This window comes from Mixophyes fleayi, chromosome 4 (assembly GCF_038048845.1).
Source record: "Mixophyes fleayi isolate aMixFle1 chromosome 4, aMixFle1.hap1, whole genome shotgun sequence".
NCBI lineage: Eukaryota > Metazoa > Chordata > Amphibia > Anura > Limnodynastidae > Mixophyes > Mixophyes fleayi.
Window position 1 is genome coordinate 143,435,861 of NC_134405.1, and position 19,940 is coordinate 143,455,800.

Consider the following 19,940-nt stretch of genomic DNA (forward strand, 5'->3'; position numbering starts at 1 on the left):
GGGAATCACTGGCGAACACCTTTCACTTGTTAGACTCCGCGCCCCTAGCTGAAGTCACGTCAATTCCGGTGAACTACCAGGATCCAGTTGTCCCTCGTTGATACCGTGACAGTAGTGCTGGGCTGTGACATGATATCCAGGTAATGTTCCATCAACCTGGAAAGTCCCTGGAGTGTTGCATAATTCAAATTGCATGCATATGAATTCGAACAACCCCATTAGAGTGATAAACGCAGTTGTTGTTCTTTGGGCGCCACTGGAATTTGCCAAAATCCATTAATTAATTCTAATAAAGATAAAAAAGGCATATTGATTGTAGGGCTGTTAACGATTTTTCTATCTGCTGCAAGGTATGGACCACAACTTTTGATAGGCTGTGCAAAGACCAATGTTTATATCTTTTTTTTTTCTTCACAAGCACAAGTGGAGCAACCCAGGACCATGGGCTATGACTTTCTCTCCTAACATCAGCTGCTTTCATCTCTTCAAGTAAGGATTGGTATAGGATTTAGTTTTGTTTATTTATATGGCATCAATCATATTATGCAACACTATACAGAGAATATGTGGTCATTCATGTCAATCCCTGCCCCATTGGAACTTACAGTCTAAATTTCCTAGCATACACACTGGGGTCCATTTTGTTAGAAGCCAATTAACCAGCATTTGGACTGGGGGAGAACCCGGAACACCCCCACACAATCTCCACACAGGTGGCTGGATTCAATCTCATGACCCCAGCGCTGTGAGGCAACAATGCTATCCACTATGCTGCCCTATTTGGTACAAATTTGTTGATTTACATTATTAGTCTACTAATACTAGACAGGACTGTCTTTCCCATTGGCACGCTGGGCAACTGCCCAGGGGCCCCACATGCCTAGGGGCCCCATAGCCAAGGCTCTGAAGTAATTAAGAAAAAATAAATGTACCTTTTTGCGGTCAAGCAGTGCCGATCTTGCTCCCTCCCTCTTCCCCTCCTTCCTGCTGCTCTCGCACTGAATGTCGGGCGTGATGTAATCAAGCAGGACATTTTCAATGAGGTGCGCACGAGAAGAGCCACAACGCGACGGGCAAGCAAGCGAGGAAGAAAGAAAACAGAAAGGAAGAAAAAAGAAAAGAAGGAGGTGATAGAAAGGTAAGTGAAGGGGGGCAAATAGGAGAATAATGGAGGGCACAGTCATAGTATTTGATACAGGGGTGGGGGGGCAGAAGAATGATAAAGGAGGACAAACAGGAGCATAATAGAGGGCACAGTATTCAATACTTGGGGAGACCAGAAGCATGATGAAGGGGGGCAAACAGGAGAATAATGGAGGGCACAGTGTGTGATATAGGGACAGACCAGAAGCATGATGAAGGGGAGCAAATAGCTGTCAAAAAACATTTATGTGGATTAATCTCTGTAGTACAGCATGTTTTTTTAATGTTTAAACACTGAGTTTTTTTGCAGGTAACAATAAATATAAACTTAATTTTATCGATAATTTTCATTTTTGTTCCTGTGAGTGGTTGAGTAGGTAGGAGCCCCAGTGCACTGCTTTACCCGGGGGCCCATAATGTTGTTAAGATGGCCCTGATTCTAGATCATGCATTTTAATGTACCTATGCATATGGAGAAAAATAAGATGCCCTAAATATAATTTCTAAATATTATAAATATTATAAATGCCCTTATTTGTGTGGAGTTTGTGTATTTTCCCCATGTTTGTATGGGTTTCCTGTGGGTGCTCCGGTTTCCTCCACACTCCAATAAACTGATAGGTTAATTGGCTGCTCACAAAATTAACACTACTGTGTGCGTGTGTGCTAGGGAATTTAGACTGTAAGCTCCAATGTGAATGACAAGTATTCTTTGTACAGCGCTGCAAAATTGGTGGCGCTATATAAATAAGTGGTGAAGATTATAATTAAATCTTATCTTATCCTATAAGATATATGCCAGTGCCTCCCTCCCATTCCACCGGGAATGTTGAGAGTTGTGACTAATTGCAGTGGCTTTTTTAGGAGTAGGGATGATAGTTGGGAACATCCTAGTGCTTTGGAGGAGCTAGACATACCCATGCCCCTTCTTTGTGTGCTCACCACATTCCACCGACACAATGTTTGGCGTTATACCTCTGCTGATTACACTTTTGAATATATGAGGTTGATGGACATGAATGTGCAAATAGGTTCCTATTCTGTGCTAAATTTAAGACCTAAATTTAGTTTTTATGCCGTACATTTTTAGCATTGTGACACTTTAAAAATGAGTATCTAGATAATAAGTAGGAATGAAGCATCACTTGCAGTGCATTTTGGTTATTTTGGAGCTTTGGAATCCATGCTGTTTCTCAGTGTATTACTGTAAACACAGAACCTTCAGTTACAGATACATTTTCTCAAATTATGTATTATTCTCTTTATATTTTCCTTCAAATATATCATGTTATATTCAGGTTTCCTTGTCAACTATTCTCACTGCATTCTGTTTTCAATTTGTATTTAAATAAAATACTTTTTGCATTTAGTTTCTGAAAATGTGACACAGAATTTGTACTGAAAGTTTGATATGTGGTATATACTCTCTTTAAACATCATTGTATATGTGTGTCAATTAACAGACCAGGCTTTAATATTAATTTAGAAGTTTTGTTTTTGTCTAATAAATCAGTTCTCTTTGTTTCTCAAGCCTAAAACATTGTATTCTAAGCTAGGAAAAAATACATGTGCTTGTGTGAATGGGCTCAATGACACATCTATGTTGCTGTTTTAAATCCCTCAGTGCTAACCTTTAATAAAAAAAAAAAGGAGGCTGCTTAAGTAAAAAATAAATGGTTTTAATTTGATTAAGTTATTTTTGCATCTAAGCCAATTCTGGTATATATATATATATATATATATATATATATATATATATATATGTATATATACACATAACATATATATAGTCAGATCTCAGTCAAAATTGGCAGGATGTGTGTGTATGTTGGGACAGACCGAAGTGGTCTGTGGTCTGTCCCACCATTGCTGCTGGTAGTCAGTGACTCTAATTTGAACGCTGTACTTACCAATGTGGAAAATGTGCCTTTGCATTGCTGCAACTGTGCCTTCATGTCATTATTACATTACCAGAGACTGCTACCATTAGGGTGTGGACATGTCAGAACAGGGGTAATGTGATGGATGTTTACCTCCTTGACAGCAGCAACAGAACAGTGATATTAGAGATTTAGCATTATTTGGCATGACAGCTAGCATTAGATCATCATTAACATGGATTTAACAATGCTGAGGTGCTAGGGATGCATTAGGTCCCTCTACACTTAACTGGCCTCTGGTCAAAAAAATAAATAAAAATGAAATCCCCTTGGCGAGTTGTAAGTAGTCCTAAGCAGTGGGCAAAGTGGATAAGTGGTGCTATGAAATATATAATCTGAATGTAAGTGAATGGAATTTGATAGTTGTACAATGAAGTCAGTATGAAAAGTGGCGGTATGGCATACCACCATATACACCACCACTTGAACCACGGGTACTAAGGTACAAAACACACATAAAGAAGCCTCAGGGTGTGGTGGGATCCTGCTTACCATGTTGGTGTGATGACAATTGTTAAAGGGCATGAGCTGTTTTGTAAGTTTGGAGATGTGTGATAGTATGTATAAAGTACAGCATGAATAACATATCAAAGGGGATTAAACCACAATAAATATATTAATTTCTCAATTTGCAGCATTTGCTTTGTTTGATTGTCATTTACAAAGCTGCAAGATTGTGGACACAGAGCTCACATGTGACTGTTTTTGTGAGAATGTGCCAGTTTTAAGGGAAGCATTTGCAGGGGTTGGGTGTAAAGTTTATTCTGGGGTGCACCCTCTATATAAATATTAAAAAGATGGAGTCTTGTTGATCCAGTGCAGATTTTCAATTTCCAAATTTCTCTGGATCAATATTTGGAAACTTCAGCCATGCGATTTAAAAAGATCCCATTGTTTGAATGTCCATGGTTACAGGCAGACTGCAAAACCTTTTCTTTCAGTAAACCGGACCGGATTTTTTCACCGACACTGGGGTGATAGAATTCGGTCTTAAGCGAATAATTTTAGTGGGATACTTTTTAAACTTTACAACTGCAATTTTTGCAAGAGGGCACATTTGGAAGCACAATTTTACAGTAAAAATATTAAACTGTATGATAGTTACATATGTAATTCATTCTCAATGTTCCCCTACTCTCATGATTAAGTTAAGTAATGGAAAAACAAGGAGTTATGAGGAGCACATCTGAGGCACTTCTTAAATTACTTCCAATGCCTGATTGTATGTCATTGTAATTTTGTTTGTTAGTCACTGCCATTGTGAATCTGTTTGTTAACGTGAAAATGTGTGTCCATCATTGTCATTAGGAGTCTGTGGATAAGTGTTAGCCTGTGTATAGTGAGAGTCTATGTGCCATTGTGGTTTTGAGTGTAAGCAAATATTTTTTTATTAAAACTTGTGTATTATAAAGAATAGTGAACATGTTACTTTAAACTAGAGATGGGCGGGCTCGGTTCCCCGAGAACCGAACCCACCCAAACTTTGGGTATCCGAGTACCGAGCCGCGCGTTCGGAATCCAAATCGAGGCCGAACATCATTGTGACGTCTTTGGATCTCGGGGCTTGGTTCTTGCGATACTTGAAGATTATAAATACCTGCCTCCACAGCAATCCATCGCCATTTGACAGGGGGAGAGAGCAGGGTGTGGTCACAGGCTGATTAGAGCAGGGACAGAGAATACAATATTCTGATTCCAATTGTGCTAACAAAAATCGCTAGAGAAGAGAGGAGGATAGAGGAGGGTTTTTTTTTTTTCAATATTTGGCACTCAAAGTGCTTTTTGGGTGTCCCCCATTATTTTGCCTAAATATTTCTGGCTGTCAAAATTACTATCTGTCAGCAGTATCTTACCAAATAATTTTTAGTACTCTACAGTGCTTTTGGGGTGTCCCCCATAATTGTGCATAAATATTTCTGGCTGTCAAAATTACTATCTGTCAGCAGTATCTTACCAAATAATTTTGAGCACTCCCCAGTGCTTTTGGGGTGTCCCCCATAAATGTGCATAGATATTTCTGGCTTTCAAAATTATTATCTGTCAGCAGTATCTTACCAAATAATTTTTAGCACTCCCCAGTGCTTTTGGAGTGTCCCCCATAATTGTGCATAAATATTTCTGGCTTTCAAAATTACTATCTGTCAGCAGTATCTACCAAATAATTTTTAGAACTCCCCAGTGCTTTTGGGGTGTCCCCTATAACTGTGCATAAATATTTCTGGCTGTCAAAATTACTATCTGTCAGCAGTATCTTACCAAATAATTTTTAGCACTCCACAGTGCTTTTGGGGTGTCCCCCATAATTGTGCATAAATATTTCTGGCTGTCAAAATTACTATCTGTCAGCAGTATCTTACCAAATAATTTTTAGCACTCCACAGTGCTTTTGGGGTGTCCCCCATAATTGTGCATAAATATTTCTGGCTGTCAAAATTATTATCTGTCAGCAGTATCTTACCAAATAATTTTTAGCACTCTCCAGTGCTTTTGGAGTGTCCCCCATAATTGTGCATAAATATTTCTGGCTGTCAAAATTACTATCTGTCAGCAGTATCTACCAAATAATTTTTAGCACTCCCCAGTGCTTTTGGGGTGTCCCCCATAACTGTGCATAAATATTTCTGCCTGTCAAAATTACTATCTGTCAGCAGTATCTTACCAAATAATTTTTAGCACTCCTCAGTGCTTTTGGGGTGTCCCCCATAATTGTGCATAAATATTTCTGGCTGTCAAAATTACTATCTGTCAGCAGTATCTTACCAAATAATTTTTAGCACTCCACAGTGCTTTAGGGGTGTCCCCCATAATTGTGCATAAATATTTCTGGCTGTCAAAATTACTATCTGTCAGCAGTATATTACTAAATAATTTTTAGCACTCCACAGTGCTTTTGGGGTGTCCACCATAATTGTGCATAAATATTTCTGGTTGTCAAAATTACTATCTGTCAGCAGTATCTTACCAAATAATTTTGAGCACTCCCCAGTGCTTTTGGGGTGTCCCCCATAATTGTGCATAAATATTTCTGGTTGTCAAAATTACTATCTGTCAGCAGTATCTTACCAAATAATTTTGAGCACTCCACAGTGCTTTTGGGGTGTCCCCCATAATTGTGCATAAATATTTCTGGCTGTCAAAATTACTATCTGTCAGCAGTATCTTACCAAATAATTTTTAGCACTCCACAGTGCTTTTGGCTGAGAATGGATTCAAAGCAGTCCACATATGAGCAGAATGAGCAACCAGGTTCTGTCACCAGTCCTGATGTTAGTGTTCCCAGTACATCATCTGGGCAAGGTGATGTCAAACTACACAGTGTTTAAAAATCAGTCCAAAAAACAAAAGCAAAAAAAAATTACTGTGTTGAAGCGAAAAAGAAGTGTTACTGAGCAAAAGTTAAGTGCCGATAAAAAAAAAATTGCCAACATGCCATTCTACACACGCAGTGGCAAAGAGAGAATGAGGCCTTCACCTTTGGCTATTAGTGGCAGATCCCAAAAAGTTACCGAGCCTACAATTGGTGTACAACTACTGTTACGCGTCAAAGCCGAGCTGCAAGATAACAGTAAGGATTAGAGGATAATGTTTGCTCTGATTCACAAATGACACCAATCCCTGTGGAGAGTCCATCCAACAGTGGTATATCTAATTGTGAGCATTCTGTTAGTGTACCCATAAAGAAGGGCCCTTTTAGCAGTTCTGCTGATGTGTACCTGAACAGCCCGAGTGTAGCCGGTGATACACAAATTGAGGATGCCACTTTGGAAATAGAAGAGGATGAGGGGGAGATTTGTGGAGGTGACGAGGGCACTAATGAGGATGTTGATGATTATGATGCAGACAGATACCAAATTGCCTTTCTCAATTTCTATTTATATTCTCGATTATATAACGGCTGAATAGTTTTCTATTTTACTCCTAGTGGAGAGGGGATCTGATGCAGACAGATACCAAACTGCCTTTGTCCAATTCTTTGTATATTCAAATTTCTAGTTCTACAGTCTATGCAGGCTGCTTTTTTTAAATTTTACTACAAGTGGATGGGGGGGGGGTCTGATGCAGACAGATGCCAAACTGCCTTTGTCTATTTCTTTGTATATTCGAATTTCTAGTTCCACAGTTTGTGCAGGCTGCTTTTTTTATATTCAACTACAAGTGGAGGGCGGGGGGGGGGCATAGATAGCCACCAAACTACCGTGGTCCATTTAATTCTACTTTCTAATTCCACAGTCTGTGCAGGCTGCTATTTTTATATTCAACTACAAGTGGAGGGCGGGGGGAAAGGGGGCATAAATAGCCACCAAACTACCGTGGTCCATTTAATTTCACTTTCTATCTCCACAGTCTGTGCAGGCTGCTTTTTTATATTCAACTACAAGTGGAGGGTGTAATATATACCCAAAGACGATAGCTACATTGCCAATAATCAAAGATGGAGGAGGTAGACAACCAGGTTTGTCTGTAAAATTTGCAGACAAGTGTTCGAATTAAGGACGGCCTACCAGGGATTAAACTGTTTTTTTTCATAATTTATTAGCTTTAGAATTACCTCACTTATCTAAGAAACTGATGGAGCACTAAATTAGGTTATTTCAGACCAAATTTTTTTTATTTTTTTCGAAAATAGCAAAACAAAACCAAACAAAACCAAAACCAAAACACGCAAGGTCGGTTTTGCAAAACCAAAACCAAAACACGAAGGTAATCCAGATCCAAAACCAAAAACAAAACCAAAACACGGGGGTCAGTGACCATCTCTACTTTAAACCTTTATGTATATATATGTATGCAGGTCTCTCACCTATAATATTATACAGTATATATTTTATAGTAGTGGTTATATTATTCCATATTTAGATACTCAATATCAAGATTAAAGTTTCCAGTAGATCCACTGGTGACCAGAGCAGGATTAAGACCATATGGTGCCCTAAGCAAGATGCTGGTTTGTGCCACCTTCCACCCTTGCTGGAAAAAAATCCCAAAACATAAAAATGACTTAAGAGAAAGTCAGTACACCATAGGTGAGAGCTTAGGTTGCCTAATAAATGTTCCAGCTCTGCTCGTGACCCAGGGCCTGAGTCATTAAAGAGAGCAAAGCATAAAAAAAGGAGTAACTTTGCACCTGGACAAAACCATGTTGCATTGGAGGGGGGAGGTAAATTTAAAATTTGGGGATAGATTTATAGTTGGAGTAGGGCATGTCCTAGATCAACTTTATATTTCAGTGTAAAAATAAAGTTATCAAGTATTTGTGTGCTATATGAAAAAACAGCTAGTATTTGACTTATGTGCAAAATAATAAATTAATATGCACCCCTTGCATGGTAACTTGGTGTCCAGGAGCAAACTTACTCCTTTTTTTTGTTGTGCTCCCCTTAATGACTCAAGGAAAGTATGAGAAAACGTTTTATTTCCCTCATGTCTTAAATCATTAAACAAACACATATTTATTGTACTTTATTGCTTTTACATTATAAATGTACATGTGCTACATAAATAGTTAGGTGCTAAATTTATATATACCAGTAATAGCTCAGTCAGACACCGCCTTTTGTCTACTTAAATGATAAAAACTCACAAGCGAAGTTGGTTTGTGGCAGGGCTTTGGTATCTTTACCCACTGTTTCAGTAAACTCATTTTCTTTGTGAAATTATAGGCTATTCGTCGATACAGAATGTGTTGGAGGCTTAGAGAAGAGAATGTTGTGGCATGTAATGTGGATGGTGAGTTACATTGTAATTTTGAATAGCAGAAGATCAAGATAGTTTTGTGCAGGTAACTGTCTACTAATAAAAGGGAATTGTATACAGTAGCATGTTTGCCTTTTTATTATTTTTATATTTGCACATGGCATGAAAAGACCAAACACATAAAGAGGAAAGCTCTAGATTTCAAAAATGACTTGTTTAATAAAAAAAACATCACAGTGGAAGATGCAAACATTTTTTTTTTAATAATTTTCAATTTGTGCATTAAAATCTCCATGTAATGGAATGGTAACTACAAATGAAAAAAATAAACAGAAAGTAAAAATGAGATCAAATAAAATCCATGGGAATCAGATAAAGCCAAAACACAGAGATTTCAGAGACTTAGAAAGTGAAAGACAGAGAGAGAAAGAGAAAGAGAGAGAAACAAAATAATTGTAATCATAAAATGTAAAATAAATGGGAAGGAGGGTGACATATCACCCCTTGGGAAAAGAGATATGGGAAGTAAATGCAGCTTTGAAGGACTCAGAATATACCAATGTACTGTACAAAGAAAAGGTCCAAGATGTGGCCATGTGTGGGATAGGAGGGACTGTCATGGCACAAGTCCTGTGCTAATTTATGTACCCCTCTTTGTGACCCACGCAGGGCCTAGTCAGCCTTACTTTCGCCTTCCAATTTGGGCCATGAGATGGGCATTTGCTGCAGCCTTTGCCCTCATATTTTTTGCCTTTGCAATGTCGAAGAGGATGTTCATTAGGTTAGTTGGCACATCCAATGAAAGGGTGAATTTGGTCCGACGGTCACTTTTTGCCTTGTTTTGATAAACTTTGCCCTTCACCTGGGCTTGTGACAGATATCTGTAACGTGCAGCTGGAAATGTCCTTTTCTTTTTCTCCTCTTCTTCTTCCTCCTCTTCCTCTTGGGATAAAAGGTTATCAATCAGTCCAAAATCAGAGCCCCTCTTACTGAGAATTGAGTTGTCTTCTAAACTTCTCCTCTTGGCCTCCTCAAGGACTTCCTTCAGACAGCTGAAAATTGACTCTGATTTGTAAAAGTTGTAGTGAACACTGGACCTGGCCATGCACAGTATGAGCAATAGAAGGAGGAGCCTAGTGTGCGGCATACTTCCACCCTGTGTGTAAAGAAGAGCAAAAGATGATAAAACCATCATTTGTGCAGAAAATAAATATAGTTATCAGCAAATGTACACACATACAACTGTTGTTATGTAGGAAGATTATGTGCAATTATTTTCATGGATAAGATAATAATAATAATAATAATTTATAGGAATTATATAAATTCGTAATGCTATGACATACAACAAGTCATCAGCTAATAAAACACATTCTGATGGCAGGGATTTAAAATAATGGGCATTATGATGACCAGTATATAGCACAGATTCCTTTATGATAACAAGTATATAATGCAGACTCCTTTCTGGACCTGCCGCTTTGTATTTATTTTTCAGGTTTACGTCCAGTAGGGTAAGAACAGTGTTTCGTCCGCTTTAAGCGTATCTTACTGAAATGTGTACACAATTTGCATAGTATGCAGAATAAGTAAATTGGGTGGGGTACATAATTCCGACAGTGTAAATGTCAGTTCTTAACCTGCCTACATAAAAATGTCGGCAAGCTAAATGCTGACACTTGCATTGTTTTGACAGGTGGACAATGTCGTCAGTGTAATTGGCGACATTCACAATGTCGTCAATCACAATGCCGACATTAAAAGATCAATGCCAGCAAGTCAGGGGTATAGCCGCCAGAGCCGTTGGTATTGGTCTTTTAATGTCGGCATTGTGATTAGCGACGTTTTCATTTCGGCAGGTCAAGGGCTGACATTTACACTGTCAGAATAATGACAGTCACTGAGTAAATTTGAGTAAATTACATACAGTATTTTAATGGTGCTGTGTGTGTGTGGCTCTGGCTGTAGGGGATGAAATTAGCTAAGGCTGAAGGAAATGGAGACTGGTCAGAGAGCTGGAAGGCCAAATTGGAGAAACTGGAGATGAAGCAGAAGCAGGAGAAAGCAAGGTCAAAGGAGCATGACAGTGGGTGAGAGATGGTCCACTGGGAGAGACAAAAGGCAGAAGTAACTGAAAAACGTTTATTGGCATCAGATATAGTGGAGCTGTCAATTGGAATATTGAAATCACCTAGTGTAAGAGTAGACAGGTGAAAGGATAGAAAATAATTGAGCCAAGCTGCAAAGTTGTCAAGGAATTTGGTGAAACTGAAGCTGGAGAGAGAGAAATGACAGCAACACAAAGGTAGAGAGGATAGTGTGGACTTCAAAGTAAGAATAAGAGAGGGAGGTTTCTAGCGGTATGACTTGTAAGGTGCAGTGTACAAAAAGTAGAATGCATGTTTCACCAAATTAGTTTGTTATTTCAAAAGTATGCAGGAAAAGGGGAGTGAGTTAGTGAACATATGTGGATAAGGTCGAAGTTGTTGGGAAATTGTTTTCGGTGGAGCAAGAGCACAGGCAGATAGTGGGGATTGCACGGGGAATAGGGTTGGGTTGGATGTCGCCGGCAGCAATGAGATGGAGCAGGGCAAGAACGAGTACATGCGGAGATGATTTGTGGGTATGAGGTTTGTTTCTGCTTATGTAGGCCGGTGTGTGGTGGGTGCAGGAAATAAAACAGATTATTGATGTAGACTAGCAAGGAGGGAAATCTTCTAAATCCTGTTGTCTGTTTGCCACCTTCAACTTACTTCCCTGCCCACCTGTACCTCCTCCCCATTCGTCCCTTACAGCCCTTGATTTTGTTACCAACTTCAAAGACAAAATCAACACCATTCCACATGATGTTTCCTAATGCCAATTCCTGCACACCTCACCCACCTTCTTTTACACTCCCCAATCTACCCTCAGATCATTTTCTAACTAAACGTGAAATCTTTGCACTCATTTCATCATCTCAACCTACAACCTGCCCCTTTAACCCTACTCCCTCCCAACTTTGCAGCACCACCCCCACTTCAGACCCACCTCTAGATCACATCTTCAACTGGCATTCTCCTTTAAAAAAACACTTACCTGACCAATCTGTGACCCAACCTCTTTCTCCAACTACCGCACTATTTTTCTCCATTTCTTTGCCTCTAAACTACTTGAGCAACTTGTGCACAACAGCTTATCTCACTTGTTCTCCTCTCACTCCATTTTCAGTTCTCTTCAGTTGGGCTTCCGCCCTAAACATTCTACTGAGACTGAACTCAGAAAAGTGACCAATGATCTACTAAATCAAAATCTAAGGGTTGCTTTTCTATAATCCTCCTTCTGGACCTCTCTGCTACTTTCAACACTGTTGATCACCCTCTTCTCCTCCACACCCTTCACTCTATCAGACTTTGTGACACACTTCATTCCTGGTTCACTTTCCACCTATCTGTTTAGTGTCTCTACGTCTGGCACATCCTCCCCTCCCCTACCACTATCTATTGGGGTCCCAAAAGGTTCTGCTCTCAACCCTCTGCTTTTATCACTGTACATTCCATCTCTTGGGGAATTCATTTGCTCACTCAGCCTCCAGTACCATCACTATGATGATGACACCCAACCAGTTCTCCTCCCATCCTCTCCTTCTGCACTATCTTGTGCAACCAAATGTCTTGGTATCTCTACATGCACATCCCACAGCCTTCAAATCATTAAATGCCCATGGAAGCCAATCTCTTAGAGTTTACTGTACTTTCACCTATACTACACACACTAATTCACCCTCCCAAGTGTCCCAGTCTCCACTCTGAGCCACACTCACTCCTCTTATTTCAACGGTGCCCTTTTAGAATGTAAGCTCTCTCATGAGCAGGGTCCTCCCTACCCTTTGTTTTCATGTTTGCATTTATTTTGTTTACCATGTATGTCCCTGTTTTATGTAAGTTCTGTTGTCCCCACTGTATGACACTGCAGAGCACTATTATTATAATAATAATCCTTTAATTTGTATAGTAGCATATGGGCCACAATACTGTACATAAAGATTAATTCAAACATCTGCTAATCTAATATATCTAAAAGAGACCTTCAGGTAAACAAACACCAGGGAATTGTAGTACTAGACTCAGTTACCTTAGGCCAACCTGAGAAAGTGTGGTTAATGGCCAATTTTCAAAATAGTTCATGTGCATTCCTTCCATTCAGAGATTCACTCAGTGAATAAACAGAAAAAACATAACTTAACGGAGGGAATACAATTGTCAGAGTGACTCCGGGATGGTTGTAGGGTCAGTCTGCAGTGATGTAACATTGCAAATTTCTCCAGAAATCTGCAATGTTAGGTACCACTGTACCCAAAAATGTGCACAATTGCAATGTTAGGCATCAGTGCTAAATAAATTCCCCAAAAGGGGTAATAGCACATTTATCCAAGCTACGCTACCACCGTAATAACACTATATTGTCAGCAGGTTTAATGAGGTGCCATCCAGCATATCCTCCTCACTTCATGAAGTACCAGATTCATTGTTAGTCCAAATGAATTTTGTTCTATATGTATAAAAATTCTAAATAGTGTTCAGGACATGATATCACTACAGATGGATTTACATTTAGGCAAAGACCACAGTCATAGGCAGGGCCGCCATCAGGGGGGTACGGCCAGTACTGCTGTGAGGGGCCCGAACAGACTAGGGGGCCCAGACAGACCTCTCCGTCTGTCCGGACTCCCTGGACTATCCGGGCCCCGCAGTCACTGACCGTGCTGCCCCTTTTATTTCTTACATTCTTCTCCGCGATGCTGCAGCTCTGCCTCTGATAGGCTGGGAGCGTGGCGCGGTGATGTCACCACTGCGCGCCGCGCTCCCAGTGTATCAGTGACCGGAAGCTGCAGCATCGCAGAGGAGAAGGTAAGTTAATTAGCTAGTCCTTTTATTGAGGGGGGGAGGGAGAGCCTGGGGGGGACCATAACTGTGGAGGGGGAGGGGGGAGAGGGGGACCTTAACTGTGATTGGGGGGGCCTTAACTGTGGGGGGGTCATAAACTGTGGGGGGGAACATTTACTGTGATTGCGAGGAGGGGAGAGGGGGACATTTAATGTGGGGGGAGGGGAATATTTACTGTGATGAGGCAGTGGGGGGGAATGTTCTGTGATGAGGGATAGGGGGCACATGTATGGCGAAGACGGAGGGGTGCACATGTATCGGGAGGAGGGCCCACGCCAGATTAATCATACTTGCCAACTCTCCCGGAATGTCCGGGAGACTCCCACATTTTGCGAGTCTCCCGGACTCCCGGGCGAGTGTGGCAATCTCCCGAATTCTGCCCACTTCACTAGGAAGTGCCCACTTCCTAGTGAAGTGGGCAGAATTAGATCCCAAACGCCGCGATTCCTGGTGAATCGCGGTTGTTAGCCCTGCCCCCGCTGCCAAATGACGCTATTTACGTCATTACGTCGCGGGGGCGGGGACAAAATTCCGCGATTTCGAAGCCCCGCCCCCCTGCTACAGAGAGTCTCCCGGACACCAACTTAAAAAAGTTGGTAAGTATGAGATTAATTAGTACTCGACCCGGAGAGGGGGGGGGGGGCCGCCAGATTAAATAGTACTGGGCCCCACAGTTTTTCTGATGGCAGCTCTGCTCATAGGCCGTGACCCAGTCTGAGATGTAGGTGGAGGATAGCACCTGATCAGCTGTTGTGCTGTTTTTCTATAAGAAATATAAGGTTAGTTTCTGTGCAGTCCTTTGGAGCACCCTGCCAGCACTATAAGCAGTGTGTTTGTTTCAGATCTGGACCTTACTTGCTTATGTTCCTGGCAGCCTGTGTAGTTTCTCAGAGCACTGTGCCAGTATGCTGAAGAGAAATATCAGTTCTAGATGTGGAACTAAGCAGCTTACAAGCCTTGCAGGGTGCTCTCTGGTACTGCTCAGATTCAGCATTACATTTTCTCAGTGCTCCAGTTATTTGATATATCCATCTTCAAAGCTTGTCTGACATACTAAATTGAAATCTCTGTTTTTCATGTTCAGTTTGTTTTAGATTAACTAATATTTACAATGTGTCACAACATTAAGGCGCGTATAATGGAAAATGCAGTCAGCCTCTCAACTCTCACTTACATTAAAATGTTTTTAGAATTGTGCTCGGATCAATAATACACATTTGTAACTATGCATTCTTTTCAGAAGTTACATCTACTTTAATAGCTTGTCCCCAGATTTCTCTTCTTGTGATATCCTCTTCATGCTCCTTATTTGAATGTGTAGTCCCCATGTATGCTTAAAATAGGACAGAGGAGGCCCCTGTAGTCAGGGCTGCCGAGAGGGGGGCGGGTATTTACCTGGGCTTGGGCATGCCAGGGGGCCCGTGCCCTCACTGGCGAATTTTTTCTTTTAATCCCAATTAATTTTTTATGTTCTCTTTGTTTTTTTATATCTTACCCGAAGGGGGAGGTTGGGGGAAAGGAAGGGGTTGAGCTTCGACTCGTTTGTAGGTGGGGGGTGCTGGATAGTTAAAGAAAATCTCTGCTCTCTGCTCCATTCACACTGAATGTCGGGCGTGACGTCATCAAGTCACGCCCGACATTTAGTGAGGAGCGGAGCAGAGAGGACCAAGCAAGGAAGAAAGAAGACAGAAGAAAGAAGAGAAGAGAGGAAAGAAGCTAATAAAAGGTAAGTGAAGGATGAAGGAGCGGAGCGGAGAAGGAGAGGCAAGGGGAGGAAAGCAGAAAGGGACAGAGTGATAAAGAAGGGGTGAGAGAGGGGCACAATGTGATAGAAAAAGGGGTGAGAGAGAGGCACAGCATGATAAAGAAAGGTGAGAGAGAGGCACAGCGTGATAAAGAAAGGGGTGAGAGAGAGGCACAGAGTGATAAAGAAGGGGTGAGAGAGGGGCACAACATGATAGAGAAAGGGGTGAGAGAGAGGCACAGTGTGATAAAGAAGGGGTGAGAGAGGGGCACAACATGATAGAGAAAGGGGTGAGAGAGAGGCACAGTGTGATAAAGAAGGGGTGAGAGAGGGGCACAACATGATAGAGAAAGGGGTGAGAGAGAGGCACAGAGTGATAAATAAAGGGGTGAAAGAGAGGCACAGAGTGATAAAGAAAGGGGTGAGAGAGAGGCACAGAGTGATAAAGAAAGGGGGGAGAGAGGCACAGAGTGATAAAGAAGGGGTGGGAGAAAGGCACAGTGTGATGAATAATGGGGGGCAGCATGAATGGTGCAGTGTGATCATAAGGTGGCACAGTGTGGTTTTGATAAGGGGCAACAGTAATGTGTATGTGATGGCACAGGGGGCTTGTGGCAATGTAGTGTGTGTGAGGTAGGTGGTGGCTAATTAATTGGTGCTATTTTGTTTGTGGGGTGATTGTGGGGTAATTTAATAATGGGTACTATTAATTTAAGATGGGGTGGTTTGGGGCTATTGAATGTGGGGGTGAGTTTGGGGAGAATGAGGTCTCTTTATTAAATGTGAGTGTGAATTATTTAATGGCAGTGATGGTTGCCGGAAATTGGTATATTTCTAAAATGTAAATACTATTAATTTATTGCTGGGGCTGTTTGCAGGGAGGGAAATAGGTTTATTTATTAAATGGGAATACTGTTATTTTAATGGGGCTGGAGGAAGGCCTAATTATTACTCATGGGTGCTATTGATTTAACGCTGGGGCTGGTTGCAATTTTCTAAACGTACCCATTTTTTTTTCCAAATTAGGCCCCCAACATTCCAGGATCTAGACAAGCCACAACTAAAGAAAGCAGCAGCCACAGGTGGTGAAAGTGAGAAGAACAGGTAGGACAGTGTGTGAAATGTTGTGATTCTAGTGGGATAATCCCGATTTTTGGTGACTGTTCTGCCCAATCTAAGGGGCAGGCCAAGACTGTGAACTGTTTATGTACACACTGCATTCTTTCTATACTACACTATGGTGCTAGATGTCCTGAAAGTCAGAAGTGCTGGGACATATGTCACGCATCGGCAAGCGGGCACTGCACCCGTGTGTCAATGGTGTACACAACAATGCAGGGTTTTTTTGTGTAGGAGGGTGGCCTAGCACTTTTCACCTGCATAGCCATGCCCCAAATAGTATGATAACACCCACATCAATTTTTCCGCAGCAGCACAATTTTTTTTGGGGGGCCTATGAAGTTGTTGTACCGGGGCCCTGAATTCCTCTTGGCAGCCCTGACTGTAGTGGATGGACCAGCCTTGTCCCCAGTCCTCATATCAACTGTATAATCTGCTCCAGCGATAGATCCATCAGTGCTCACTCCTGTTTAATCAATTTTGTATATCTCTAGCCAGATTTTTATATCCCTGTTGTAATTGTGACTGAATGGACTATCCTGTGTCTCACAATACCAGTACATTCAGCAGGCATATCCATAAACTGTTTCTTCTTCTCATTTGGTCAAAACATCCCACTATCATACCCTTAGCATATATTGCTACAATATGGTCTTACTGTTGTGTTACGGTTTGAACCATTGTTTTTATGCTAAAATGTATTCCATGGTATTAAAATATAAGGGTTTGTTACCACGTAGCTGGTCTGTCATACTCGAGTTTAAAAAAATAAATGAGTCCTGAAATCCTCTTTCTGTCTGTCTGATTGCTCAGGAACATGTATTAAAAACAAGTTAACCCGTGCATGATACTTATGCATTCTAGTCAAAATCAAGTTACTTAAGGTGTTAAAAAGGTTCTTGTCATGCATTTGGGGCTAGCCCAGGGCTCCTCAGGGGAAGAGCGTTACTTCCCGATGCAAGCGCCCTTTTTTATTGTGGTTTTGTCCACATGTCACCACCTCGTCATTTTTCTCCATCACCTCATCCTTCATCTTCTTTGCCACATCCTTAATCTCCATCGTCTTACTGTTCTAAAACCTCTCGATACACAACGTTTCTGCTAAACACCTTATCGCTGTGCTCAATCAGTCTTCCTTGAAGGGCAGTATTCATAACCTGCACTTTCACATCACTGCTTCTCCGTACTCATGAAAATGCGACATACAATTGTCCATGACCAAACACAGGCTCTGGTAAATAAATACCCACACGGTCAAGAGTTTGAGCCGTCAACTTGTAAATTTAGCCTTTACTACCCCTCCCACGGGGGAAGGGGGATGATGGAAGTCAACTGACTTCACTATTATAATTTTTTTGTCAAATAGTGTCAGTATACAAAATTTCAGGTCAATTGGATGAGCCCTTTCTGAGAAAATAGTTTTTTCCACACACACACACACTAACACACGCCGCTAGGCTTATATATATTAGATTGGGAGCCATAGCCCCAAAAAATTAGTCTATATTTAACATTGCACATAGACAATCCAGCCTAAAACAAAGTAGCTTAATATTATGACTTATGCTTGGTGGTCATGAGACTATTTGCTGCATATTACCCCCCTGCTGGTAAGATGTTGCAATGACAAAATGGTCATTCAGAACAAGTCTAGCTTAATAGTGTTCATTTTATACTGTACAAATTGTTGTTTTTTTATTTTTTCCTACTATTTTTACTGTACATAAACTCTGCATTTGTTTTTCTTTATGCTTGTAATATATATATTTAAACATGCTTCATGAATTTTTTTTTTTTAAAAAAGGTCATTCAGTTGTACTTTCCCTTCTAGATTACTGCAATCTTCTTTCTGTCTTTTCCACATAATGAGTTTCCTCTCTTTAGTTTCTACTGTTCAGCTGAAAGAAAGGATTACAAATGCACCCCCTTGTACAATCTTATGAAATCCTAATTATCAAATCGCTCTTTCAGTGCTTGTTTCTCTGGATTCACCTTCGCCCCACTTCCTCTATCAGTCGAAGTGCCACAAGGCTCGGTTCTAGGCCCTCTGCTCTTCACTATTTATACCATCTCTCTTAGAAAATTAATAAACTCATTTGTTTTCAGCAATACCTCTATGAAGATGATTTGTCTGTCCTCTTTGGATCTTGCAAATCCGTGTTGCCCGCATTACTGAATTTCTTTCTGGCATTTCACCTTGGATGTCCTCTCACCCCCCTCAATTTCAATCTTTAAAAATATAAGATAATAATCTTCCCACTACCCAATAAACTATGCCCCTCAAGCTTGCTGCCTACATGTCATCCTTGACTCAGAACTGTCCTTTATTCGCCACATTTAATCAATGTTTCCAAATCCTGTTAAATACCTCTAAGCAACATGTCCAGAATATGCATATATCACACACATTGCAAAAATTATCTATGCATTTCATGCATAGATCATTTCTAACATTGACTATTGCAATTACAAAATTGCACCAATATACATCTCCATTTGTACGATAATATCTGCTAACTCGATCTCTTCACTCTGGACAAGTTCTGCTCCTTTCATCCACACTCATTACTTACTCCCTATCCCAATCACAGGACTCTTTGTTGGCTGCACCAACTCAGTGGATACCATTCCTAACACAAGACAATAGCCTACAAAACTTCTATTTTCCCAGAAAATTCAACTGTTTAGGTTGTTTATCAAATTTCCAACCCATCCACTTCTGACCACCAAACAGACATTGCTGTGTGACTGGATCCTATAGATTATAAGCATGGGAGCAGGGCCTTCTTATCTCTTTGTCTATTTGTTAATAGAGTCTTGTTTTATTACTATTACCACCTGCATCGTGGGGTCCCCCAGTCATAATGCCAAACCAGCCCCAGGCTAGATTCCCTAGGGAAATTGTTTTTTTTTTGCCTCCCCCACCCTAGTTTTAACCAGCTCGTGCTGATAGCACTAGGACTCTTCCCACACCCCTGGGGCAGTGGGTATGGGGTAATTATAATTGTTTAAATGTTAAAAACCATTTTTCCCCTGGTGCACTACAGGTCCCAGCATGCCCAAAATGCTATTAAGTGTTTGGGCATGCTGGAGCCTGTAGTACTATAAGCACAACCATATCCATGACTGCCAAGACATGCTGGTGCTTGGGGAACCACAATGCCAGCATGTCCTGACAGCCAGAGACCACTGGGACCTGTAGCGCACCAAAGAAAAATGTAAATAAAACACAGATATAAGTACATAAATGGTATAAATTAAATAAAAACACCCCAAAACATCCCTCATTCATCCACTTTATCTCTCACCTAGATCCACGCTATTCATTTTTAACTTCTAAGAGCTCCTGGCACAAATGAGCTCTTATGGGGGATT

General features: G+C 40.9%; 1 protein-coding gene across 1 annotated transcript in view; it reads right to left on the reverse strand.

Annotated features, from left to right (window-relative positions):
* Positions 1-9,016: 9,016 nt before the first annotated feature.
* Positions 9,017-19,940, reverse strand: part of UCN3 (urocortin 3) — a 460,199-nt gene continuing 449,275 nt past the window's right edge. The window contains exon 3 of the mRNA XM_075205257.1: positions 9,017-9,933. Coding sequence (XP_075061358.1) covers positions 9,460-9,924 — 465 coding nt within the window. The 5' untranslated portion in view covers positions 9,925-9,933 and the 3' untranslated portion in view covers positions 9,017-9,459. The remainder of the gene's footprint in view (positions 9,934-19,940) is intronic.